We start from the raw sequence: 27,842 nt of genomic DNA, 5'->3' as shown, positions 1-27,842 counted from the left end.
GGGAATGGAGGGAGGGGCCATGCACTCCCTTTTTCTGGACCGGGTCTGCTGGGGGTGCCCTCTCTGGGGTGAGATCTCTGCTGGTCCTGACAGGGGACAGATCTCTGTGGGCCCCGAAGGGGGAGATTTATACGGTGTGTCCTATCTCTGTGCGCTCTGATCATGAAGAGATCTCTGTGCCCTCTAACACCTTAAAGGGGACACATCTGATCTCTGTGAGGCTTGCAGGCAGAGAGAGCTCCATGTGTTCTCCACAGAGGAGATTTCTGTGCCCTGGTATGAGGAGAGTTCTTTGCCCTCCTAGCTCTGACTGGGGCCAATCCAAGTGCCCTGACTGACATAGGCCGGCTTTTGGCCTCCTTGTTATTCGATCATCTGATGGCACCCTGGGAGGAAGTGGAGGTGCCTGGCCTTGTGGGGACTGGAAGTATCGAGAGTGCTGGTGGTGGAGGAAATCCTGGGGACAAGGCCCCTGGCCTTAGGCCTGCCTTGCAAACACCTGTTGGAGGCCAGCGCACAGCCGAGGCAAGAAGCCATGGCGGAGGCTGTAGCAGGAGTCATCTCCTCTCCTTAGTGCTTTGAGACCAGCAGGGCTGGTGGGATCAGTCTTCTCTTGAGGTTCCGGGATGGTATTCCGTTCCCCCAGCTGTCTCCTCCCGTCCTCCCATCCCGCTGAGACCCCAGGCACTTCTGCAGGGAGCCTAGACCTCCCAGTGGAGACAGACACTCAGCATGACCCCACCATGCTGCAGCATGTCCGCCCTCTCCTGATTCCCACCATCCCATCAGAATCCAGAGGGACCCTGAGCAGGGGAGGCCCAGGCCCCTGCTGCTGCCCTCAACTCCCCCCCTCCCCATTCGACTTGGGCAGGTGCATGTGAGTGGGTGGCAATGGAGCTGGAAGGTGGAAAGAGGGTGGCACAAGCTAATAGCTCAAGCCCTGCTGCAGTCACAGGAGCATGAGAGGAGGGGACGGACTGAGTACAGCCAGAGTGCAGAACACAGATTTTATGCTGGAATGGCCAGCTTCGTGCTGAAGTGAACCTCAGTAAAGTTTTAATCTAATCCTCTCAGCACCACTACATTGTGCAGGGCAAGAAACTGAGGCTGAGAGCAGGTCAAGGACTTATCCAAGGTCACTTAAAGAGTCAGTGGACTGGAGGCCCCATCAGGGTAAAGATGCTTTGATGTCTACTTTCTGAGAGCCAAACTAACCTAGGACTGACCAAAGAGAATCTGAGCAGGATGGGAACTGACCCGGGGGTGCCACATACCAGTGGCAGCCAGTGTGGCATGGGCAGCTGCCATGCTTTTGGGGTGCTTGGCCCCAACTCCGTGTGTGAAGTTCTTCTGGAAAATTTCCAGGATCGACTCACTCAGCATGAAGATGGAGCTTGGAGGAGTGGTGAGAATTACCAGAGGCAGCTGGGAGTTGGGGAGCACAGGAGGCTGGTGCTCAGGAAACCCAAGGAGAAGGGAGGCCTGAGGGCAACCTGGGCCAGTGGTAAATGGCAGTCTCTGTTCTGTTCATGGGAGGCTGGTTCCTGCTCACCCTTGGGAAGGTTATTAGAAGAGCATGAAATGACAGTAGTGTGTCCCCATAGCCCACCCAAAAGAGGAGTGATTGCCTTTGGCCAGGAGAGTCAAGGGTATCTATCTAACAAAAATAACTTTCCACCTGGGTTTTGAAGGATGAGTAGGAGTTTTCTAGATAGAGACCATGCAGTCCAGCCATCAGGACAAGCATGTACAAAAGCACCACGATGTGAAACAGTATAATTGTTCAGTGACTTGCTGGGTCCTATGGTATGAGAAAGAAGAGTATAAGCTAACATCAAGGTCACAGTCATGGGGGCCCTTGTGAGCTCCGCTCAGGAATTGGGAATTTATCCTCAGTAATGGTACTAAAAATAGCTAACATTCACTGAGTGCTTTCTGCCAGCCAGGCATGGCACTAAGCACTTTATAAGACTCATCTCACTGAATCCTTGCATCAACCCTGGAGGCAGAGACCATAATAATGACCAGTTTGCAGACAGTGAAACTGAAGGCCCAGAGAGGTTAAGTAACTTACTCAGTGTTACACATCTACTAAGTAGCGGGACCCCAGGTGTCAGTATATCTACCTTGCACTATACCACCTCTCCAGGGCAGACCTTGGATGCCAGCAAAATTTTTTAATTTGAAGGAGAGGAACCAGAAGGTAACCACAGGTGATAGAACCAGCTTCCTTCCCTGTTAAGGAATATGCCACTCTCCCACCCCCAACTTCACTTGCTCACTGAGGTTTACTGCTATAGCCTAACACCATGAGAAGGGGGATGGGCACATGGAGTTTGGGTTGGCAAACCTGATGCAGAACAAGGAGAAGGTGATGGATTTTTCGGGGTCTTGATCTGAACCTGTAGTACTTCCAGGGAGATGTCACCATCCAGCAGTCAGTTGGAGGGAAGGGTCCCGGGTTCAGGAAGGAGGGCTGGACTAGAGGTAAAAACTTGGAATTATCTGTAGAAGCTTGTCCTTGGAGCCATGACAGTGAATTAGATTGCCTAGTAAGAATGCAGACCTGTGGTTCTCAGCCCTGGAGGATTAGCATCACTTAGAAAGGGGTTTATTTCTTTTTGTTTTGTTTGTTTTGGGGCTACACCCACGACATGAGGAAGTTCCAGGGCCAGGAGTTGAACCCACACTGCTGCAGCAACACCAGATCCTTCGCCTGCTACACCACCAGGGGAGTCTAAGAAAGTGGTTTAAACAAAACAAACCTATGCCCAGGCTCCATCCCCAGAAATTCTAATTGATTTGACTCTGGGTTGAGGCCTTGGTATCAGTATTTTTGAAAGCACCCAGGTGGTTCTCATGCTGAGAAGAGGGCTGAGTCCAGAACCCTGAGGCACTCCAATATCACGGCCGGAGAAGTCTGCCAAGGAGGCTGGCAAGGAGCAGTCAGAGAGGTGGGAGGACAGCGAGGAGTGGGAGGTGTCACAGAAAGCAAGGAGGGTGCATGTCCTGGGAGTCTCCTGCTTCTATTGAGAGTCTAGAATATATGTTCTGAGACTTTCTTAGATAGATAAAAAAAAAAAATGCATAATTTAAAAATGAGCAATGAGGGTGCTGGTGACAACAGAAATTTCCCTCTTGGCACCCACAGAATGTGGTGCTGGGTGCAGATGAATTGTTGATGGATGAATGAGTGAATGAATGAATGAATGAATTGGTGAGAATGGAATCCAGTTTGGAGTGGGTTGAGAAGTGAGCAGGAGGTGAGGACGTGGAGATAGCATGTGTAGACAGCTCTTTCAAAGAGTTTGATGGTTTAAGAGGGAGGAAAGAGATAGAGGGGAGCTGGGGAGTGGGGTCAAGGGAGGGCTGTAGGGAGAGCCTGGAGTGGACACTGTAGGTGTGTGTGTCCGTGCGGTGTGCCTGCGTGCGTGGGCTTGTGGGAAAGATGCCTATCCCTCACAGGGAGGGCAGAGGGCTCTGAGTTGAACATGCGCCGGTGGGGCCTCAGTTGCTCTGGTTCATCCAGTGGGCCAGTCAGGAAGACCTGGGGTGAAATGACTCTTCCTAGGAAGCTCTGGGAGGGTGATTTTGAAGGCAGGAACTGTGATTCCTGCTCTGAGCAGGGGGCACGAAGGGGAGGGAGCTTTGCCCTGAGGAGAGGAAAGTATTCCAGAACGCGCTGTGTGGGGACAAGATGAGGTGGTCTAGAGCAGGTTTCCAGGAGTAGAGGGGCTGGGCTAGAAGTCCTGTGGCTAAATCCACGAGGGAGAAAGAAGAGAGGCTGGACGCTGCAGGGCGCAGTCTTGGGATGGGGGACTGAGGAGTGATCCTGGGACTCCAAGCCCACTGCCCTCTGCCAGCTCAGTCTGGCCCATGGCAGAGGTCTGAGGCAGAAGTGGTCAGAGAGAGTCTGGATAAGACATTTAGTACCTAATCCATGCCATGGAAGATTCTAGAAACTCTACTGTCCAGATTCAATAATTGCTCTCATAAAGTTGACACATCATTTGGGAAAGACACACTAGATACCACGAAACAAATAGATACAGAAAATGACTTTAGATCATGACCCTTGGTGTGAAGGGAATAAAATAGGGTGATGTGACGGAGAGATGGGAGTGGCTGGACTGGCAGTCAGGAAAGGCATCTTTAAGGAGGAGACCAAACTGAGGCCTGAATAACAAGAAAGAACCAATCCTGAGGCGATCTGAGGCAAGACCATTGTGTAAAGAGGAGGCTGCTAGTGCAAAGGCCCTGAGGCAGAGCCAAAGTCCTAAGCTGGAGTCGAGGGACTGGCATGGGGGTGGAGAGGTTCCCTGCTTCCTTCCACCACCCCTGCTCAGTCGTCAGCCCCTTCAGGCTGCCCCTTTGCTTATGCACATCCTACACCACTCACCTCGGGCTGGCAGCGGTTCCTGGGGATGACACTATATTTAGACACTTTGCTCCTCTCTGTGGGCCTAGAACATACTGTGTCTTTTTAAGATGATCAATATGGAATGGGTGCTATTTATAGAGAACCCACGTCAATTCCTGGGGCCTGGGACCCTCAAATGGGGGAGGGAGACCAGGAACAGGCTTTTGGGGGACAGCCATCATGGCTGGCATAGCATTGGAGCCATCTGACTCCTGGACTCCAACTTGCATCATCTCCCCTGCCAGGCCTGCCTCACCCCATCCCTGCAGAGTCACCACAGCCATAGGCTGAGGAGCTTGGATGCCCATAGCCTTCCTACCTCCAACTTTATTTCCTAGAGGGATATCTGGTGTGCCCTAAGCCCAACAGAAAATTTCATTGTGATTGTCGAAACCAGAGTTTGCTGGGAAGGCTTGCCAATCTCTTGTTCATTCCTCACTTGGTTTACTGCTCTGGATGGGCAGAAAAGGACCCTCAGAGCTACCCCAGGCTCATCTCACAGGCATGAAAGAGAGCTGCCCAGGAGAGAGTAAATGCAAGGTTGGAGTTGGGAGGTTGGCTTCCCCAATAGGAGGTCAGTACGGCCCAGAGTAGCCAGAGGAGGCTGCCTGGAGGAGGTGGCACTAGAGCCCAGCCGTGGACGATGCTCGGCGTTGGGAGAGGTGAAGGGGATCACATCGTGTTTTCAGGCCTGCAGTTGGAAGAATGTTTATGCTCTGAGACTGGAGTTCTTTCCCTTTTCTCTCCTCTTCAGTTTCTTCTTCTGATTAAATCTCCCAGGGAGGCAGTGGAAAGTCACATCCCCACAAGGGTATTAGCTGAGTAGGATGAAGCCGCTCTCACAGAGGCTGTGTGGGCCCGAGAAGTGGATCCCTCGTCTACTTGGAGATCCCGCTGTCGTCATCTCTAAGGGCTTTCACTCCCCTCCTTACATCCCAGAGAGGCCACACACTGGCGCGAGTCACCCCATGGGCTCAAGGTCACACAGGCATGCGGGTGGCACTAAGCCCAGAGCCAGTGTCTCCCTGGCCCCACCCAGGCCTTGCCAGGGCAGTCCCCGTGCTTTCTGGGAATGGATTTTGAACAGTAGAAAGGATCTTCCTGGCATCAGAAAGGTGGTAAATGGCTTTCTGGCCGGTATTGATTCCTCGAAGGCCTGTGTGAAGGGAGGACCTGGCTCAAGAGGCTGTTTTCAGAGGGACAGGAGGGCAGGGAGGCTCATCTGGCTTGAAGCACCAATTCAGTTCTCAGGCTCTGTTAGCATCCTTCCTTCTTCCGGGGTGGGCTGGGAGGTACCCCAGAGGTTCCAAGATGGGAGGGAAATCAGACCATGGGAGGGACCAGCCCAATGCAATCAATACCTGGTGCATGGCCATCAGAGCCCGGCCTCATCAGCCCAGGCCCGTAGCAGAAAAGTGATCCAAAGAGCCCCTCAGAGCCAAGATGCCCGCCCTCTGGGTCCATTCCTGGTGTGGGGGTGCAAGGGGCCTGAGCAATGGTGACCTGCCCATCACAGCCAGACTTAGGTGGAAAAAGGCAGAGGAGCTCAGCCAGCACCACCCCTGCCACTGTGCTGGGTCACAGGCAGCACAGACTGCCAGTTAAATAAAGCGACAGCTAGTTGATAACAAAACTGGAAGTGTAGGGAGAGCCCCCACTTGCTTGCTGGGCCTGGGCCCCTATTAGATGTATCACTGCAGAGTTTCCATTTTAGGAAATTTCTGAGAGAAAGAAAGAAAAACTCCTAAGTATCCCCTTGGGCCGACTGACCCCAGAGATTGCTAGATTTCAGGCCCCTGCCAGCCCTCGAGGGGATTGAATTGAGGACTTGTCCCCAGATGGGTCACTTGTGTTCCCAGTTTATTGCACAAGTAACTTAGATGGCAATAACCAACAAATAAAAAGTGGAAAATCTCCAAAGCATTATGTTGAGCAAGAACAGGTGACACCAATATGGTATGATTCCATGTCTAAGAAGGTCTAGACTAGGCAGAACTCATCTGTGGTGACAGACGTCAGAAAAGCTGACTGGAAAGGGACAGCGGGGAAGCATCTTAATTGAGATGGTAGTTACACAGGTAGAGACATTTGTTAAAACTCATCTAACTGTACACCTAAAAGCTGTGCACTTTCTTCTGTGTATACTATACCTCAGTTTAAAAGCATATGAAGGGGAGAGGGTTGCACATTTGGCTGTGCTTTTGTGGCATGGACTTTGTGGATTGCCTTATTGCTCCAGAGGACCCTATACTACAGGCCTCCCAGGTTTCTCCAGGGGCATTTCTGTCTCCTTTGGTGCACACAGTAGGTGCCCTGTAAACATCTAGGTTGCCGTGGCATCCAGGCAGTTCCCCTGGGGAGCATTTTTTCAGCTGAGGTATTAAGGAAAGTGAGTTGGAGGGAACTGGGCTGGAGAATGACAGGATGCTGATTGCCAACTCTGTGCACCTGTGTGCTAGGAGAGTGTTTCTGGGACCACAAGTGGGCACCTTTCTGGCCCGATGGTATATATTGGCAGTGGGGGCAGGGGGTGTGGGTAACCCCGCCAAGATCTGGGGCAGAAGTGCTCTGGGGTGACTAAGCTGGCTGTCTAACTTCTAGCCTCTCTGGTCTCGAAATAATAGCTCATCCAGGTCACCACCCAGGAGACCCAGGGCCTGAGGCAGTGCTGGGCCTTGACTTTAGCTCAGAGCTGCTCAGCAGGGCTCTCAGCACCTTACAGATCCCTTAAGCATGAAGCAGCTCAGAAAGTGACAGGAAGACTCCAGCTTGGGGGAAGGAAGTGCCGTGTGCCTGGTGGAGGTGGCCTTGCGTGACCTGGGGAGTTTGCATTTCCCCTAGCCTGGCACCAGAACACCACTGGACACCCCGATGAGATGAACTGCCACTTCCCAGCCCCCCAGGCCCCATCCTTACTGTAAGGAGGAGGAGATGAAAAGCCAGGAGGCTTGGGCTGAAACCAGTCTGGAAGGGGGCTTGGTCTCAGGGACCCCCTTTTTCATCCGTGCCTGGGGAATCACTTGAGCATAGCAAGCCTGTGGGATTTTACTGTCAGCTGAATTAGCCTCTGCTTCAGCCTGAGTGTTGGAGTAAATGAGATTCAAATTTATGCAAATGAGGGCATCCCCGGCTTCCCGGCTGGATGTGTTCACCTCTGGGAGGGGTGGGGATGATTCTGCAGGACTTCTCCAGATAGCTGGGGCTGGGGTGGCGACTAAGAAGAAAGCCCTTTCATGAATCCCCCCTTTCCTAAGACCAGGCTCCAGACTGGACAGGGTTAATGCATGTGCAGCCTCAAAGGAGTGGAGGCCCTGCAAGCACAAAGATGTGCCAATGTACCTTTGATCTGGGAGCAGGGACCTGAATGCACAGGGCCACAAGCACCAGCTGGCACCCCTGCTGAGCCTTTGTCCAAACCCTTACCCCTGGGAGAGCCAGGACTGTGCAGATAATTGCCTGGGCAGGAGGGATGGCCCGAAACATGCTGTCAACCCCTCCCCCTGCCATCCCAACCTGTGGCTGGAGAAAGCTCTGCCACCCACAGCCAGTGCCAGAAACTGGGGTGACCACTTTCTGGTTTGCTGATGACCCATCCCTCACCCCTCCTCCCCTCCATTTCCAGCTCCCTCCCCTCCCCCACCTCCACTCTAAGGGTTTAGGGCCTGGTAGCTGGAACTCTAGGACAGTGCCATCCAATAAAGATACAGTTCAAGCTTCAAATGCAAGTCATGCATATATATAACTTAAAAGTTTCTAGTAGCCACATTTTAAAACATAAAGAGAAACAGGTGAAATTAATTTTAACACATTTTCTTTAACCCAGTGCATATATTCAAAATGTGATCAGTTTAAACATCACGACGTTTCCCGGGGTCCCAGCATGGGTTAGTGGCTGGGCAATAGGAAGGCAGATCTGGCACTGCTTTTTCCTTTTCTCCTTCCCTCTCTCTCCTCTGCGGGGCCAGACTGTACTTTGGGAGCTCAGGACACAGCCAGAGGGAGAGGCAGTTGTAGAACCAAATGCCCTGCCGTGTGATGAAGCCAGTGTTGGGACTGCAGTGTGCCAGGGACACTCAGAAGGGAAGGGCCAGCCAGGCAGGGATCATTGGTGTGGGCAGAGAGAAGGTTTTTTTCAGCGAAGGGTCTTCCGAGCTAGAGTTCTTAGGACAGGAAAATGGCAACAACCGTCACAATGACAGCACCTGACACTCATTGAACACTTTCTGGCTGTCGAGCCTTCTCAAGTGTTAATACGCTTATGCCTCACAATAGCCCTGTGACAAAGGTACTATTATTAACCACATTTTATATATGGGAAAACTGAGGTAGAGAACCAGTAATTCACTTGCCCAAGGTCCGAGTGCCCAGGGTCCAGGTTGACACGGGTGGTCTAGCTTCTAAGCTCTAGCCCAACCACACCCCTGTCCCACACAGGACCAGCGAATCTTTCAGAAACCAGAAAGTCCAGCAGACCTGGACACAGGACTGGGTTCTCCCAGCCCAGGGCATTTCCTTGTCAACAGTCTCAACAAGAAAGAGGGGAAATTTTTCTACTAGCCACCACGGAGTCTCTTTGCTGATGGCTTTTCCTCCTTCCCCTGTCACCATACCTGTTGATTTGGGATCCATCACCTGGGGAAGGAAAGTATTCCATAAGGTCACTTCTAGGACGGTGTACACAGTGGGTGCTGTTTAAGATGTTCGCTGAATCACTCAGTTAGTAAAAATGAGTGTATGGATTGAGACGTTGATTCGTTTTAATGTGGTCTCCTCAAGGAAGGCCGGAAGTGGCTCCTGGTACCCTCCCTGCCTCCACCTGCTTCAGGGGCACCCACACCCTCTTCCTGAGCCTTCAGGACTGATGGGCACAGGTGGAACTAGTGCCAGGGTAGTGGGTGCTCCAGTCCGTGGTCCCCGGACCTCAGGGTGGGAAGAAGGTGCCCAGAGCAGAGGAAGCCGCAGAGCTTTTCTAGGAAGCCCAGGAACGACTTCCACAGAGCGCTTTGCATAAATTTACATGGCAAAGAATATTCTTTGCCTGTTGTGTTCCTGAGGCTCTGATTCCAAGGCGACCAAAATGCCAGACGTGACTCCTGAGCTGGAGTGAGCCTCCTTCAGGATCTGGGAGGAGAGTGGGCAGGAAGGGGCTGCCAGGAGGGGTTAGGCCAGAGTCTCGGGTCTCTCCTCACTCCAGGGATGGCCGACTGGTCTGGTTTGTCCAGGACCGAAGGGCATTTGGGGACACAGGAATTTTAATGCTAAGGCAGGGAAGGCCTGCGTGTCACTCCTCTACCCCAACAGTGCGTGGCTGCACCACAGGCTGCCAGGCTGTTGTGTTCCGTGTCACGGCATTATAACTAGCTGTCCTGGGTGAGGGCGACAGTCATGCAGTGCCGGCATCTAAAAGAGTGGCTGAGAGCTTTGGATCAAATCTGCTCCAGGCTCCCCCACATGATGGAGCTGTGCGAAACAGAGGCCCCGCTTCCCCAGCCGTAGGTGGGTCCTTCCACAAAGCTGAGGGCCTGCCCTCCTAGGCCTGGGGCCTGGGGCCTGGAGCCTGGGGCTGGGTCTGAGCCTGAGCCTGGAGTGTCCTCAGATCTACTCCCACCTTTCCTTGCCCAGGTGTCCCCGGAAACCATGCAGCCAGGGCTCAGCCAGTCTCAGCCCCAGCCAGGCGTGGGCCCTGAGCTGCTGAGGGAAGTGCAGGGCCAGAGTCAGGTGCAGGCAGCAGGGGAACAGGGAGAAAACAGATCCTACTCCCCCACAGTGAGCCGCCTGTGAGGGCCCAGAGACAAAAGACATGCTTGGCAGGTTTACTTTGGAACCTGAAGCTGCCTGGCCGTTGGGGAGCAGGGAACTTCATCTGGAATCTGGTTTCACAAACCACCAGGCCCCAAGAGTTTGGGTGCCCTGCTGGAGGCCAGCTGGGGCAAGACCATTCCCAGGACTCAGGGCCCTGTCACCAGGGCTTCTTTATTACTGTATTAAATAATAACAACTATCGGTGGTCTAAGAAGTACTGTAATTTTGAAGTAACCATGGCATTAATGATATTTGAGATACCTGCAGCCCCTGTAACGGGGCAAGGACGAATCTGCATTTCTGTTGGTCTCGGGTGCTGGTGACACTGCCATTTCACTGCCTACGTTCATAAGGGAAGAAAATGGCAAATTTCAGGTGGAGGTTAATGAGAATGAGATGCAGTTCATTGTTTGTCAGGAGAGTGGGGATCCATTTGGTGACTGGAGGGGAACCCCCATCAGAGAGACTGCGAGTGATCTATTATTTCTCAACCTGAGTGCTAGTTACTGGATGAGTTCAGTTTGTGGAATGTACAAACTGAATGTACCTGGTGTGTACCTGGTATGGCTGGGCACCAGTCTGTACAAACAGCTGATTTCGATGCAGAGTTTAGAAACACCTTTACTAGAACAGATGTATATGCAGCTGCGAGCTTGGGTGTGTGTGCACGTGTGTGCACACACAGGCTCACACACACACACATGCCAATGTGTACTGGTGAAGCTCCGTAGGTCACGTGTCTCCAGAGCCCTTGCAGGCGTGTGGACCCAGATGGGTACAGTGAGACAGAGAACACTATTTTTAGGAGATAATTCCAAGAGAAAGAGGAGGCTTCCCGATTTACGGGCCTAGAGATTGCTCACGGTGCAAAGGATCGCCCTGCAAGGAAGGGGCTGCCATTATCCAGGCTAGCTTGTTTTGTTTTGTTTTAATAAGAATGACTTTATTGTTCTTGTCAAATCAATGTACAATCATCATAAATAATTGAAGAACTGAAGAAAAGCATAAAGAAGAAAGTTTAAAATGATTCAAATTTCCATAAGCCAAGGGGAAAAAAAAAAAATCACCTTTCACGTTTGGTGACGAGTATTACCGAATCCTGTCTTTGTTCAGGCAGAGGTGGAGGTAGACAGGGACAGGCTTTTACAAAATTGGGACCTACTCCCTCACTGGCTGTTTTCAACAGAGCTGTTTATCTCACATTACTGGAATGAAACAGAAGAACAAGAGGCTGCAGGATGGGGTGGTTCTGAAAGTGCCGATCCTGGGACCTCCGTCCTCTGGCTTCCCTTCACACATTCTGTGCTGCTTGTCCCTGGGGACCAGAGGTGCCCTTTGGAGACCTGGCTGTGTTATGTTTGCTCACTGTTTACCTGTCACCTGGCCAAGTGCCTGCTTCTTGATGCTTGGCACCTGGGCCATCTGCGGGGTATGTCAGGGGTTGGGGTGGCAGCCACTTATTGGGGTCTTTGGTGACATGTGTCTCAGGAGTCAGATCAAGGCAAAGCTGGTCTTTGTTGGTAAGGGATTCTGTCCTGGCAGAGATCTCCAACAGGTGCCCAGTCATGCCCGGGTTTGATGTGGTAATTAGCGACACTGCCTCCCCCTTCCAGTGGTGATGATGGCATCCCAGTCGGGAGCTGAGCCGACCACATCCTGTTTTGGGGAGGCAGTCAGGCACATTCTCTGGCCTCCGTGTCATAGTCAGAGCCTGTTCGCACCAGGCCCTGGATCGTCCAAGGCCACTGGGGGCCACATTCTCCCGGTTTGGCGTCACATGCGGGTGCCAGCTAGATGTCCTAGTGGTCACCGCGGTCACCACTTTCTGATTCTGCTGTCACTCGGAAGGAGCCCTGGATTGGTCAGACTCAGGGGAGGGGAGGGAGCGGAGGCACGAGGAGTATGGGGTGCTCCATCAGCATTTCCCATCTCTGGAAGGATGCCTGACTCTGGGGATTTCTTTGAGATCCTCTCGGGGAGCTCTGGGGCAGCTGTGTGCACCATGACACCTGCAAAATTGTTACCCAGCTGTTTCCAAAAGCCTGCAGGATTTGCCTGGGTCATGTTCAGATCCGTATGCGCCATCACCTGCCAGATGTCGGCACCTCCGTGCTCCAGGTGAAGTCTAGGCAGTTTCCCCGATGGCAGGTGCACAGTGCTGTGGGAAGACCAGGCAGGGTGGCCCCCACCCTCTGGACCCAGCACCTAGGTCAAGGATCTGCCTGGAAAAGAAGCCTAGAGTTTGGGCATTGGCCTAGGAGGCCTCTGATCACCTGTCTAGGGTCCCCGGGTTTCATGCAGAGGAGACAAGCTGAGAGGAAGGACAACGCTTCTAACACCGTTGCCCTCACCCACCTACTCATCATTCTATTGTCCATTTGTTCCAGACCAGCCCTGCCAGAGATCTGGTATAAAAAGATGGCCCATGGTGTGTCTCCTGCAGCCCAGGGCATGTCAGCACCAGTTGTGAGAAATGTCTCAAAATGGGCTTGGTTAAGGAACCAACAGGTGTGAGTGTTTCCTTTTGGATGGAACGAGGCAGCATGAAGGGTCCCCAGTGACCCTTTCACTGGGGCCTCCTTGTATTCAGATGTGCTCACTGGGATGGGAAGGGGAGGAGAGATGCTCCTGAGGTCCCCATGCGTTCCGCACAGCCTGGAGGGCTCTGGGTTTACCTGGGGCAGCATCTTTGTAAGCCATGTCCTTCCCTCCAGCAGTGCAGCTGCCTCCCCCAGCTCAGGCCACCATGCCCCTCAGGCCAGCATCGGCCCCCATGTCTGTGTCTTCCAGCCTCCCCGCAGGCACTGTGAGGACAGCCTGTGCCCCAGAAGCAGGATGAGAAGATGGCAGACTTCCTGTTACCTCGGGGCACCAGCAGCTTCCGCAGGTTCACCCGGGAGTCTCTGGCGGCCATCGAGAAGCGCATGGCGGAGAAGCAGGCCCGAGGCTCGGCTCCGTCGCAGGAGAGCCGCGACGGGCTGCCCGAGGAGGAGGCTCTCCGGCCCCAGCTGGACCTGCAGGCCTCCAAAAAGCTGCCTGATCTCTATGGCAACCCACCCCGAGAGCTCATCGGAGAGCCCCTGGAGGACCTGGACCCCTTCTACAGCACCCAGAAGGTGAGTGCCATCCACCCGACCCTGCTTGCCCTCAGCATCCCTCCCTGTCAGCGGCAGATGGGGAGAGGGCCTCGCTTTCATTCAGGGCTCTCTTTGGGGCCAGCTGCCCCGGGCCTTAGGGGAGTGAGTCATTAGTGATCTGTATTCCAATCACCTTAACTTTGGAGTTCGGGAATAAAAGGCCAGAATTATGCAGCCTGAGATGGTGTGGGTTATGAAAGAAAGGGCCGCCACAGTTGAAATCTTGCCTCGTGGAGTGTCTACTTTGGAAATCATGTGTGGTTAGATACATGCCCCGTCCCCGCCCCACTTGAGGACGCCTCCTGGTCCTGTGGTGTGTGTGGTTGGAGTCGAGCCCTGCATCCTGACCTGAGTTGAGTTAGGGCCCCAGAGCATAGCAGGTGATCCCTCTCCGCCTAACCAGGGACAGTGTGCAGCCCCCACCTCCTGCACCAGAGAACATGCTGAGCATTTGCTGTATCAGGGTTGCTCAGACCAGGGGTCACAGCAGCAGCATCCTGGGCCTTGTGGGCTGGCAATGGGACCATGACAGCCAGTGGGAAGTCTGAGAGGGGTGGGGAGGGGGTTGCTCTGCCATTGCCCCTCCTGAGTGTAGGGAAAAGAGGTGGCTTTTGTCCACTAGGGCAAAGTAACTCAAGCTTCCCCCAGCACTTCTACCCAGGAGGTAAACTCTCCCACCTGGATTCCTAGCCCTGGCCTCACCTCTCAGGACACGGGGCTCCTGCAGAAGCCTGGTTCCCACCCCAGCTGCCCACACTTTGGGCCTCCCTGTCAGGGGAGGGCAGATTTGAATTTGGGGGAGGCCTTTCTCCAGAAGGTAGGGTGCCAAGGAGGATGGTTTCTGCTCACGTCGCTGCAGTCAGTACCTGGCCAAGGAAGCACTGAGAGGACATGGGGTCGGTGTTCCCAGGGCGAGTGCGACCGCCTGGCAGATATGAGTGTTGTGTGTCAGTGTCACCAGGCTGCTGAGTGTGTGTGTCACTGTGCTTTGAGACTGCATTTAAGAGACTGGGTGTCAGGGCGGGCGTGGTGCACAACTGTCCGTGTGCATGCACGTGTGAGTGCGTGGGCAGAGGGGAAGCCCACCCAGGCCATATGCACAAGTTTTCCTCCTCCTGGTTCAAGTGACACAAGGGGGATTAAGGTCGGGGGCTGTGGCCTCAGCTGGGGTCAGAGTTAGACGAGATGTTGGGATTAATCAGGGTGGGTGGGCCTACGTCACGGTTGGTCAGAGCTGGAAGCCAGATTTAGGGTTGGGGTTAAGGCCACAGCTGGGGATGGGTCAATGTTTGAGTGGCGAGTCAAAGTGGCCATGAGGTTGGAGTTAGCTGGGACAGGCAGGAGTCAGGGAAGGGGGACCCAGCTAAGTCGGGGCCTGGGCCGGGCTGGGCTTGGGGGCTGGTGGCACTTGAGCCTAGGAGTCAAGGAAACTCTCTCCTTTCCTCGTGACCAGGCAGGGATCTGGTCTCCAACCTCCTGTCTCTCCTTGCTGCCCCCTGGCCACACTGCTTGCAGTCCCACGGGGTGACCCAGGCACCATGACAGAACTTTGGGTCCTCATCTTTCTGGTTAACTTGTCTCCCCAGCCCAGATTAAATAGAACCTTATCTCAGCAGCTCAGCCCTGGGAGAAGCCCAGCCCCAGTGCCCTGCCACCTCAGCTGCACCCGCTGCAGCCTGGGCAGGGGGGTGGACTGCTGTCCTCAAGGGCAGTGTCTGGCTCAATTGTCAATTGAGCTCAGCGTCCAGCACCCATCATCCATTCCCATGCCCTGTTGTGTAGATAGAATCTTCTGGAAGCTTGGGGAGCGGGTTTACTCTGGGCTGCATGTGATCCTCTGGGGGAGACACTAGGTTGTGTTCTCTGGGGTCGGTGGGCTCCATCCGTCCTGGGCTCCAGGAGATGGGGTCCCAGAGACAGCTGCTCTCTGCTGGGCTGGGTTCTGCATTTTCCTCATCCCGACTTCTCAGCCAGCAGTCCTCCCTGCTGACCAGATCCCTCACCAGACCCTCACTCCTCGGTGGGCCCAGTGGGGTGGGGGGCACATGGGTCAGAGGGGAGAGGGGAAGGAGGGGCATCCTTTGAGTCCTGGCCTCTGCTGTGTCAACAGCTTGGCCAGGATTGTCCAAGGCCCCTTCTGGTTGGGACTGTAATTTTGAAACAAAGCTAAATCCCACCCAACCTGACATCCCCCTAAACGCGATCTCATCCCATGCCAGCCATGGGCGACCCAACAAGAGACCCCTGATCTGCCAAATGCACTGGCTGCCCCTACCCACCTGCTGAGGCCCTCTCCTCTTCCTCTCACCCTACCTCCAGCTGGAGTTCTGGGGCTCTGGCCCAACAGCTCACCCCCAAGAACCTCTCTCTGTAGGGGCCTAGGGGCTGCCATCCAACCTCAAGTGGCTCTCTGTCCACAGACCTTCATCGTGCTGAACAAAGGCAAGACCATCTTCCGGTTCAGTGCCACCAACGCCCTGTACATCCTTAGCCCCTTCCACCCGATCCGGAGAGCGGCCGTGAAGATTCTGGTTCATTCATATCCTTTGCCATCCGTCCCAGCTGTGTGTACACCCTGGGCCCCGCACTGAGGGTGGGCAGGGTGCTCAGGGCTGAGGGTGTCATTGATTCCTGGTTGGTCCCCAGACAAACACACCGTCACTGCCGGGAGCTGATTGGAAATCAGTCTCTCGGACCCCACGCCAGACCTGCCCAGGCAGCGTCTGCCTTCTGACAAGATTCCAGGGGGTCGTGGACACATGAAAGTTTGGGAAATTCGGCTCCGACGCTTCAGGAGAGGTACGTCCTAGAAGCTAAGCTGCTGAGGATCCCAGAGGAAGCAAGACCAGTCACTGTGCCCTGGCTCTGATCTTGGCTCCACATGTCCCCTCCCACAGCACCCCTTCGGCTCTGCACCTCCCTGCCCACTCACAGGGACCTCAAGCAGCTCGCCAGGGCTCAGCCAAGGAGAAACCACTTCCCAGTGAAGAGGCCTCTGGTTTCTTCACACTTGGGCCTCTTTCGAGGGAGGCAACACTTGCTTTTTGATTAGGTGTTGACGAAATGTTTGCAGTTTCAGAGTATCTCAAAGAACTCTGGTTAGCGTTAAATTATATAAACCACAGCCTAAAAAAGCTGCAGGCTGCGGAGGACAGCTGTGGGAGGGCGGCAGTGCAGTAAGGGACCAGGACTGGTCTTGGGCCCTAGGAGGGCCCGGTTCAGGCCGAGCATGGGGTGGGGAAACAGCTGTTCTCTGGGCTTCAGAAAAGGGGCTCCCCACATGGAGCCTTGCAGGGAGGGCAGGTGTCCAGCTGTGGAGGCGCCTGTTACACCGTGAGGGCCTGGGCAGCTTTGCTTTGGCTGCAGCTGGCTCGGCCAGTAATTGAATCAGTGCTGCTGGGCTCATCGGCATGATTAGTAGTGGGGTTGGCGGGCTGCCCAAGAGAGCTCCCCTAGGTCTCCCCTCAGCTGCCCCTCTGGGTGGACCTTTTTTGAGGCCAAGGCGAAGGCCTCATCCATTAACCTCTGGGCAGGACAAGAGGCTTCAGGGAAACAGCTGCCCAGTGGAGAGCTGAGTAACTGAGACAGAGGCTGATTGCCCCTGCAGGGGTGAGGGGTGCTCCTTCCTGGCTCCACTGTCTGCCCACCTGTGCCCCAGAGCCTGATCCCAACCCCAGGGGCCAGTGATGGGGGGCCTCTGGGCCCCCTTTGTCCTCTATACGCAGGCCCTCTCCAGCCCCCTTCTAGCCTTCTCCTGCCTTTCTCGCATGTCTCTGAGGCACATCTATGTCCGGAAACCACCCCCACTCCATGCAGGCTATGCCATAGCATCAGGAGGGTGGTCTCTGAGGTGGGCAGACATTGTGTGGAGGGGCTGTATTCGGGAGGCAGCCTGCCAGCCACAGCTGCATTTTGTGAGGCAAGGGTGGTTGCAGATTTAATTTTGAGCCATTCTGCAATGGTTCCCAAGCTCCCTGTAGGTGCCAGGCACTTTGCCCAGCACCCTGGGCTCTCGAGCGAATAAGACCCTGTCCTTGCCCCTTTGGGAATTTGACAGGACCCTAAAAGTGATTAGACAGCCACCAAGGAGGTGTTGTTCCTGTCGGTGTGTGGGCACAGCCTGGTGAGGACCGTGTGGCAGGAGGAAAGGCCAGCCTTCTTCGTGCTCTGAGCCTGTCTCGAGCCTCACTCCAAGGGCGTGGCCTCCCTGAAAGCACGCCTGCTCCCACCTGGGGCTTCTCCTCCAGGTATCTAACCAACCCAGCTCTGTTTGGCAGCCACAGCAGCCCCTCGGGATGCAGATGCAGCCCCAGGGCTCCTGCAAGGCTGGGCTGTGGGCCAACTGAGGACAGGGGGGCAGGTGGGCCAGGCAGGTGGTGGGGGTGATGGAATTCCCCAGCCTGGCCAGAGGGTCTGTTGAGCTGTGGTTCTGAGGCTGCGAGGGGCTGGTTCCACCTGCAGGACCAGCCCTGAGGGCTCTGAGTTGGACCATGTCCCCAAGGGAAGCTGCCCCAGGGAAGTGGCTGAACATCAGGGAGGCCCTGTGCTGAGCTCTGAGTGCTGCCTTTGACGCTCCACTGCCTGGGGACGGGAGCGCACTGCTGGCCTTCAACAGCGCCCCTTAGCGGGCTCAGAGGGCACTGAGGGAGAGGAAGGGGCCTGGATTCGGGGGTTTGGGAGTAGCCCCTCTGTGTCCTTGAGGCTTGCCATCCAAGTGTGGTACATTGACCCGCAGCGGCAGTAGCATCACAGGGATCTTAGAAGAACTGCCAAATCTCGGGCCCCTCCCTAGAATGTGCATCTTAGGAAGGTCTTTACAATGTGAGCACACACTGCTCTGAGGCAGTCGTTTCCAAATGTCAGTCTGTGAGTGGCACCTGGGAGGTTTGTTAAACATGCAGATGCCTAGCCCTTTCCAGACCACCGTTGCCAGGGTGAGTCCTAGAAATCTACAAACGCTTCAAGTATTTCTCTTTATTTTAATCAGGACATAGTTCACATACCATAAAATTTACCACTTACAGTGTACAATTTGGCAGACTTTAGTATATTCATAATGTTGTGCAACTGTCATCACTGTCTAATTCAAAAACATTTTTATCACCCCAAAAATAAATCCCATGCCCATTAGCTGTCACTATGCATTTCTAATGCATGCAGATTTCAGGTTTTGAATAATCAACTTTCTACTTCCATTTTTTTTTCCATTGTGGTAGAAAACATATAACATAAAGTTGACCATCTTAACCATGTTTTTGGCCATGCCCACAGCATGCAGAAGTTCCTGGCCAGGGATCGAACCCCGTGCCACAGCAGCAACCCGAGCCGCTACAGTGACAATGCCAGATCCTTAACCCACTGCCCCACAACAGAATTCCCATCTTAACCTTTTTATTTATTTATTTATTTATTTATTTTTGGTCTTTTTAAGGCCACACCTGTGCCATATGGAGGTTCCCAGGCTAGAGGTCAAAGTAGAGCTGTATATACTGGCTTACGCCACAGCCACAGCAATGCCAGATCCAAGCTGTGTCTGTGGCCTACACCACAGCTCATGGCAATGCCAGATCCTTAACCCACTGAGTGAGGTCAGGGATTGAACCTGCGTGCTCATAGATAATAGTCAGATTCATTTTGGCTGAACCACAATGGAAACTCCCCCATCTTAACCATTTTTAAGTGTCCTGTGCAGTCATGTTAACTTTAGGCACATTGTTATGGCGCAGATGCCTCAGACTTTTTCGTGTTGCAAAACCTGAAACTCTGCACTGATTTTCAACTTCCATTTTTATAGCCATTTGAACATTTACGTCCCCATTGTGCAAAGTTCTATGCCAGGCCCTTTGGAATGGGCAATAGGGTTGGAAAGACAAACTTAAAAAGGGGCAGGAATGCAGCCCCAGCTCTTGAGAAAGAAATCCTGCTCATTTGCACCAATCCCAGTGACTTGGTGGTGAGCACACGATAACTCAGTTTAGCTTTGCTTTGGGCTCCACGCTTGCAGTGCGCCCCTGGGAAGTTGCCTAAAAAGTAAATATGGGCATGTGGAATTTTTTTTTCTGATGTATTTTTGTTATAATCCTGCAGAATGTGTTCCTGTGAGGATTAAATAAAAGAAACCAACAGAACTCCAAATTCCACTGCAGTCACATTCAGAGAGGACGCACGTTCATGGCGAGAAGCATTTTGCCTTCCTGGGTACTCAGGATCTGTTCACAAAATCCTCCCACGTTCCCCTAGCAGATTCAAATGGGCAATCAAACCATGTGTATTTGTGTGTGTGTGTGTGTGTGTGTGTGTGTGTTCGTTTAATAGTACAAATATATGAAAATACTTCCCCTGTTAATTTCCTTCTCTTTGGGAGTTTTTTGCCTCCTTAGGATCTAAAGACAGGCAGCCCCAGTTCCAGGCATTCCCCATAACCCATGCTGCCAGTCCTTGCTGGCATTTTAATCATGAGGCTGGGAGTGGGTGTTTGGGGACAATGACATGACAGAATTAAAGATGTTCCGCTGAGCTTAGCCCTGGAGAGCTGGCCTTTGCCTCTGCCCACACATGAACCCAACTCAGTCATCAGCCTGAAACCACCAGGCAGTGCAAACAGGTGTGCCCTGGCCGGGAGTGTGCTTAACTCAGCTCTCTGGTTTTGATTGCGTGCATGGCTCCCCAGGGGACCTGAGGGTGCTTGGGCAGAGTGACATGGACCTGTGGCTCGGTCTAGGTAGGAAGAAATCACACACACACACGCACAGGAGTGACTGAGAATAATGGAAGGGCTGGCGTCCTCAAGGTGAAGAGAGTCAGCAGGGTTTTGAGCAGTCAAGTGGCAGAGCCAGGAATTAGCTTCACCCCACCCTAAGCCATTACTCTGTCTGGAGAAGCCAAAATTCATTCAGGCCACTCCTGTCCTCTCCCACCGTGTGACCCAGGCCCTGGCTGGCAGGACTTAGAAGAGCTGTCTACTCTGGCTCTTGCCTAAGTCCTGATGTTAGAGCTCAGCTCACCTCTTCTGTGTCCCACCAAGTCCTCCGGTCCAGGAGCCTGCCCACATTGTGGCTGTCTGCCAAGTGGCCTTTTGTGCTCTCTAATGAGAGCTCTGAGGCTTGGCTCCCCCATCAGGGGGTCTCCCCAGTCCTCAGCTTCATCGTTACCAGATGGGCTAATTGCTGGGGGAACCCTAGCCAGCCTCCGGTACTTTTCTAAATGCCTCCTCCAGGAAGCCTTCCTGCCCAGCCCAGCCCAGCCCAAGGGGTGTCTGATTTCTCATAACATCCCATCTGGGGATAGTTCAGCAGTTCAGAGGTCTCCCAGTCTCCCACACAGGGCCATGCACCTGTGCTCATGAGAGGTTTGTTTTTTTAAATGACAATTCTCTTCCTCCTCCTGGGTGGTCATCTTGCTCACCCTTCACCCTTTAGTTTTCATCCTGCCTTGTGGGTGGCAGAATCCAGGCGAGGGAGAGCATTCCCACTCGGCAGGTGAAGGCCTGATGCCATGTGACTCACAAAGGCCTTCACTTTGGAGGTGCCAGAAGGGACCAGGGGCTCTTTGGTGTCATCGTGCAGAGAAGGTAAGGCAGCAGCAGGGCTCAGAGCAGAGGCTGGCATCAGGACAGCCAGGCCTCAGGGACCAGCTTTGTACCTACAGTCATTTTCTGTGGCTGCTGTAAAATTACCATAAATTTAGTGGCTTAAAACAACATGGATTCTCATCTTCCAGTGCTGGAGATCAGAAATGCAAAAATACTCTCACTGGGCTAAAATCAAGGTGTGGTGGGGCTGCAGTCCTTTTTGGAGGCTCTAGGGGAGAATCTGTTTTCTAGAGGCTACGGGAAAATCCTCGTCTCTGGCCCCTTTCCATTGCCAAAGTCAGCAACAGCTGGTGGAGTCTCTCACAAGCATCCTGCTGACTGACGCTTCCCTCTTTCTGGTAGAAGGACCCTGTGATGACATTGGGCCCACCCAGATAATCCCGGATAATCCCCAGCTCCTTAATTTAATCACATTGGCAAAGTCCTTTTTGCCATATAAATTAACGTTTATAGTTTCCAGGGATTAGGACGTGGTTGTCTTTGGGGTGGGGTGGGGGGCCTTCTTCTCCCTCCTGTAGCATCCTTCAAGGTAACCTCTTTGTGCCTCAGTCTCCTCGTCTCTAAAATGGAGACAAAGCCCCTACCTCCTGCGCTTTTGGGAGAAGCAAATTAGATAATGGATGCAGAGAGCAGAGCCTGGCATCTAGGAAGGGCCTAGTAAATGCTTGCTCTTAGCATCATTACCTTCATATTTCAGGAATCATCTGATCCTCAGTAGACGGTTTAGCAATAGATCTGTGGGGATGAGTAAAGGCTGATTGAGGGACTTGTTAACTGCCTGCCTGGTGAGGAAAGCCTTGGCAGGGAGCCGGGGTGTGAGGAGTGTGTGTGTAGAGGAAGGGCTGCCGAGATGGGTATCTAATCCTGCCCTTGAAATCGGGAGAAGGGGATAGGCTTGGCTATGGAGAGCCTCCCCCAGGCAGAGAAAGGGACCCCAGTTCCTGGAGCAGTGCCCTCTGGCCAGGGGAATCAAGGCTTCCTGGAGACATGGGCTCTAAGCTGAGCAAATCTGGTTTGGCTGGGGTGGGGGTGGGGTGGTCCCAAAACCTGACTCCTCTCATCTCAGATGAGAAACTGGAGAATTCGTTCGTTATAAACTGGGAGCCGGCTCTGACATGCTGTCGCCTGATTCACTAGAAGGAGGGCTGAAGGTGTGGAGGGCATTCACATGGATCCCTTGAGACGTCCTCTCTCCCCAGCTGAGGTAGCCCCTGCCAGAAGGCAGCTCAGCCCCAGCTCCAGTCTGACTGTCTCGGGCTCCCCCGCAGGCCTGAGGCTGGACCAGGCTGCGGGGAAAAGGTAGAGCTGTGGTGGGGGAGGAAAGGGGCCGCCCCCAGAGCTCAATTACTACAGCTCCTGGGCAGCCCCGGGGAATTGCCCAGCTGGCAGCTGCTGCCCGCTGGGCTGAGGCTGGGGCAGTGTGATGAGCCTGGGGGCAGCCGCAGGGAGTGGGAGGCCCAGCTTCCCTTCTTGGGCTGGGGAGAGGATTTTAAGGGCAGCAGAGTGTCCCAGTTCTGGGTGAGGCCCCGTGGGGGTGCCCTAGCCCACAGGAGGCCCAAGATCTGTCCCTGGCTATTCTGGGACTTGGAGCCAAAGAGTCAGGGAGCAGACAAGGCATGGAGCAGTTCAGTTCAAGGCCAAGGGCCCAGAGGCTGCCTGAGACACAGCCCCAGCATTTGAAGAGCTCCCCCTTTTGGTGGGGACAGATGGGCACTGCTACTCAGGAAGCCAGGTGTGAGAAAAGAGGGATGCTCAGTGCCCTGGGGGGTGCAGCAAGCAAAGAGTCAGGTCAGGCTGCTGAGAGGGGGTGCTCCTTGCAGGAGAGAAGCAGTGTGCTAGGCAGAGCAGAGGCCAGGAGTGAAGAGCATCTACGAAGGAGGAAGCAGCCTAAGAAGTGGTCCCCTGCCAACCTACGGGGTCAGCGTGTCCTGACAAGGCATACGTATTCTGGCAGAGGTCCTAGTTCAAAGGTCGGCCTGGGCTGCTCCCACAGAAGTGGAGGAGGGAACTGGAGCCCTGTCACCATGGCCTGCCTCTCCCCAAAACAGTGTCCCTGAGGAGTGGTTTATAAATGCTGGTCTCCCTCCAATGTGGCTGAGGACAAGGCTCCCAGGGGGCCTGGGTCAAAACCTCTGAAGTCTAGGCGGCCGGCCCTTCCTCCCTTCCCTCCAGGATGGGCCCAATGGGGGATTCTGCTAAAGGTGCAGATTAGGGTATCTGGTCCTTGTCGGGGCTGTGGAGCAGACTAGGTGTCTGGCCTCAGTGGGGCAGGGCCCTGGTGTCCTGGGAGGTCTCCTGGGAGCCCCTGTCTCCTTGCTCTGGCAGCCCTAGCCTGGTGGTGCTGACCCCAGGGGCAGACCCTCCAGTCATGGCGGCCCATCTGGCCCCTGCCCTTGACTTTTCCTTGACCCTGTGCCACTCTCTTCAGCATGCTCATCATGTGCACCATCCTGACCAACTGCGTGTTTATGGCCCAGCACGACCCTCCGCCCTGGACCAAATACGTCGAGTGAGTATCTTCAGGACCTCTCCAGCCAGCCCCTCCCGCCCTGCCTTCACCCTCCCAGACTCAGCCCCAAAGTCACCCCAGAAGAGGGCCAGGGACTGACCCACCTGGGGGTCCTCGGCCCAGCCTTTCCCTGTTTTATTCTTTCCAGTCCTGCCAAGTTCATGCTTTGAGTTGTGCCCTCAGGAGAGGAAGCTCTCCAGGTTGGCGAGGTGGCGGGTTTCTCCCTGATCCACCCTGAAGAGGACTGATGGTATTGGAGAAGGTTCTGAGATAATACGTCTAATAATTTATTAAGCACTTGGTACATGCCAGGCGCTGCCATAGAACAATAAGCAAAGTGTCCTGGAACCCTCACGGCAACCCAATAGGGCAGGTACAGCCACTGTGACCATTTGACAGATGAGAGACAGAACTGGAAAAGTAACCTCCCCCAGGCCATGCAGTTAGAGGCTGTGGCTACAAGGAGAATGCCATCAGGCCCATCTCTGCCTCAGCACCACCCTCTCCTGCCTGGCTTCCAAATCCTGCCTCCTGTAGCCATCACACAGTTTTAGAAAAAGACATCTGGTCCTTTCTTCCAAAATTAAAGTACCTGACCCACAGGTTCTGAGCAGACCCAAGGCCCTGGTGCATTTGGCTCCTCTTTTTCGGGGGACCAGTGAAATGTTGGGACAGTCTCTCTTACCAAAGTGGCTCTCCTGGTGGCACTCCATGTTTGAACAGGATCCAGCAGAGAGTCAGTGGCAGGGTCTGGATCCCCCACTGAGGCCTGGGGAGCAGCATGGGTGTGGCCTCCCTCGTCCAGCCCTGTGGGCCCCAGGGGCCATTTGAAATTGCTCAGCCAGGCCCAGGCACAGGGAACAGCCCCCTCCCAGCCTCAAGTGTTAGACCTCAACCCCTTTTCCAAGCCCAAGGTAGACAGCTGTACCCACTTCCCTGTAGGTGCTTGAGGATGGACCAGGCTCCCATTACTGAGGATCCATAAATGAGGGCCAGGGGCCTAACTCTGAGTGTCCTAACTGCCCCTCAGTGGCCACCGCATGCCTGGGTACATGGACCCCCAGGGCTGGGTGAGGAGATAGGGGAGGGGTCTTCTCACACCAAGACAACCAAGAAACTAGATGGAGGGTTCACACAGGCGCATGGAAGGCCCATGCGCCATGCCGAGTAAACAGGAAGGTGTCTTAGCTGGCCCAGTGTTTGGAATGAAGCTCCAACCCCCAATCCAGCTCTGCCGGGGGGCTTTGCCGAGAGCCTCATCTGAGGGCCCTCAGGAGGGACGCTGCCCTGGGCTCAGGCCGACCTGGCCTGTGGACCTCGGCCTCCCTGAGAAACCCCCCTGGCCTCCGCAGGTATACCTTCACTGCCATCTACACCTTTGAGTCTCTGGTCAAGATTCTGGCTCGGGGCTTCTGCCTGCACGCGTTCACCTTCCTTCGGGACCCGTGGAACTGGCTGGACTTCAGCGTGATCATCATGGCGTAAGTCCCGCGCCGCCATGGTGTGCTGGGTGAGGCCACACGGAGGGACTTGGGTGCCATTCCTGGCACCAGGCTGCCTGGCCTGCTGGTCCTCCCTGCTGAGGCCGTATCAGCCCCACAGGTGGCCATAGAGCTGAGCCTGGAGGAAGATGGCCCGGAGGCCCTCGCCTCATCCCGGGTGGGAGAGATGGGTTCAGGGTAGCTCCGAAGGCTATGGTGGTCAGGTCCACTGGCTTGTTTGTGGTTCCATGGGAGCTCTGTGCTCAACAGACTTTGTTAAGACTCAATTTAGCATCCTCTGCCCTTTCTATCAAGGGAAGTCAATATTACAGCCTGAAATATCTGGACCACTATGAATACTGAGCTGGATTCCAGGATGATTTAAAGTGCACAAAAGAGAGCAAAGGAGCCTGGAGAAGTGGCCAGGCACCCACAGGTGTGCATGCTAGGCGCCCCAGCGTGGCTGCAGGTGTCCACTCACAGATTCCACCTCTGGCAGGATATGAGATACCGGTTACTGACATGATCCAGTGCCTTCTTACAGAGCCGATGGGGGTTTCTTAGCCCCATTTTATAGCTGAGAAAGCTGATGCCCCACCTGTAAAATGGAAGGCTGGAGTCAGTGCACAAGCAGCAGGGACATGGTGAGCAAATGTGACCTCGGGCCTGCTCCCGCACTGGCTGAGGCCCTACTTCCTTGTCTGGGAGGAGACCTTTGATGAGGGATTGGGGTGAGGCGTTCCACCCTGGGTGACTCAGGCAATGGATGCCAGATTCTGGTGGGGACAACTGATCAGGACAGGCCTCCCATGCAAGAGTCATGGTCAGGGGCTCAGTCCTCAAAGCCTTTCTGAAAGTCTGGTGTGTTTGGAGAATCCAGTGTGTGCTGGGCGCCACCCCTTGGCAAGGGCAGAGCTGGCAAGGGTTATACTCCCTGCTCTTATGGAGCCTTAGTTTGCCCACTGGTGAAAGGTTGGCATTGGGCTGGGTGGTCTCAGAGGTTCACTTTAACTGCCATTTTCTAGAATTCTCAGGTTTACTAAATCCACCTGCTCATGACAGTCTGTGTTCACCCTTGGGAGTGAGCGGCTCTGAGCTCAGCCCTGCGGTGGGAGGGAGAGAGGAAAAGAGGGAAGCTGGACCCTGCTGCTTGGGTTCTCTCAACTGGATGGGGAGCCTGGTGGTCAGAACATGCATTAGCACCTCTATTTCTAGGCACACTGCTTGTGCACTGACCATTTTACAGGTGGGGAAACTGAAGCTCAGACAGAGGTACCGCTCGTCTCGAATCCAGTGTAGACGTAGGCCCGGGCAGAGCTGAGCCAACAAGGGCAAGAGTTGTGGGGCGTGGGGGGCAGATTATGCAGCCTTATGGGCTGTGATAAGAGCCAAGGGCAATGGGAGCCAGGGAGCAGGGAGGGGCGTGATCTGACTTACATTCTGGGAAGATTGCCCTGGCTGCCCTGTGGGCAGGACAATGCAGAGGGGTAAGGGCGGAAGTGGCCGAGCAGTTAGGAGACTATTTTATTACCCAGGAGAAAGGGGATGGAGGCTGGGCCCAGGGTCTGAGTGGAGAAGGTGAGAGACATGGTGAGAGTCTAGGTATATTTGAAAGTAGGGCTGGCAGGAGACCCCAAGATGTCAGGCTTTTGGCTTGAGCAGCTGAGTGGCTGCTATTACATTTGTTGGCCTGGAGAACGGAGCGAGGAGCAGATCGAACATCCGGTCTGGAATGTGTTAGGTATGAAAGTATCCAGGGTGAGATAGCAAGTCGGCAACTGGATCTTCCAGCCTGGAGTTCAGGAAAGAGGTCCACTCGGGGGTATAAATTTAGAAGCCGCCGGGATACGGATGGTATTTAAAGCCGGGAGACCGGATGAGATCATCTGGGAGAGAGCGGCGCCAGGGAAGGGAAGCCGCCTGGGGACTGTACCCTGGGACGTGCAAACATCCCGAGGTCAGGAGAAAGGAGGATGGAGCGAAGAAACTGGAGGAAATTGCTGGGGAGGGTGGAGGAAAACCAGGAGAGAGCAGTGGTCTGAAAGCCACCAAGGGATGTGACTCAACTAGAAGGAAACCACAAGGAGGCTGAGGGGGGCGAGAACCAAGAGGGACCCTTGGAGTCCGTGTAAAGATGGTTGATGACCTTGACCTTGACAAGACGGCTTCCAGGGGAATGGGGGACACACAGCTAATTAGAGAGGGGGACAGGAGGGCTGGTGGAGCAAGTGTACCCACTGGCTTTGTGGGATTTTCTGTGAAGCAGGACCCAAAGTAGGGTGGCGGCCAGAAAGGAGGACTATTAACAAAGGGAGGCATCTTTGCAGGGTGATCAGAATGACCCAGGAGAGAGAGGAAGCTGGTGACTGGGGAAGAGGGTACAATTGCAGGAGCAGAGCCCTTGAGCTGGCACGATGGATGGGAATCCAGGGTCTGGGTGGAGTGTTGGCCTTAAGAGCAGGAAAAGCAGAATTTCAGGTAGCAGTGGAGGTGGATTGATGAAGCGGATGATGAGGGAAGGAATTTCTCTTTTGATTGCTTCTACTTTCTCAGTGGTGAGAAGCAGGGTCATCAGCTGAGAGCAGAGTGGGGAGGCAAGTTTGAGGTGTAAGGAGGGAGGGAGGGCCCCATATGTGTCAGAGCAGGGAGACTGCACTGATGGGAATGGGGTAGGATGGCCAGGCCAGGCCCAGGCTCCAAGATGTCCTGTAGGAGGGGGCAGTGTTCCCTGGGCCCCCGAGGGCCTGAAGTCTCAGGAAAGGGGCTTCAGCAGGAGGATGCAGCATCTGCCTGAGCCTTTCCTACCTTCCCATCCTGGAACCTGAACAGAACCATGTCATGGCAGCAATACTCCCAGAACCCGGGCCCCTCGTGCAATGGCAGGAGCCAGGCTTTGGCCTGT

General features: G+C 54.4%; 1 protein-coding gene across 19 annotated transcripts in view; it reads left to right on the top strand.

The window, feature by feature from the left end:
* The window catches only part of SCN5A (sodium voltage-gated channel alpha subunit 5), a 134,521-nt gene that overhangs the window by 32,112 nt on the left and 74,567 nt on the right, over nt 1-27,842 (top strand). For all 19 annotated transcript variants that reach the window (XM_084987718.1, XM_084987708.1, XM_084987717.1 and 16 more), the window contains 4 exons: nt 13,013-13,338; nt 15,780-15,898; nt 23,370-23,459; nt 24,812-24,940. In XM_084987718.1, coding sequence (XP_084843844.1) covers nt 13,066-13,338; nt 15,780-15,898; nt 23,370-23,459; nt 24,812-24,940 — 611 coding nt within the window. In that variant the 5' untranslated portion in view covers nt 13,013-13,065. The remainder of the gene's footprint in view (nt 1-13,012; nt 13,339-15,779; nt 15,899-23,369; nt 23,460-24,811; nt 24,941-27,842) is intronic.

This window comes from Sus scrofa, chromosome 13 (genome assembly GCF_054392235.1).
Source record: "Sus scrofa isolate SSC_HxYL_T2T_F1_AM1 chromosome 13, Sscrofa_HxYL_maternal_Yorkshire_Landrace_v2.0, whole genome shotgun sequence".
In the NCBI taxonomy this organism is placed as follows: domain Eukaryota; kingdom Metazoa; phylum Chordata; class Mammalia; order Artiodactyla; family Suidae; genus Sus; species Sus scrofa.
This window is presented reverse-complemented; position numbering and strand designations above follow the sequence as displayed.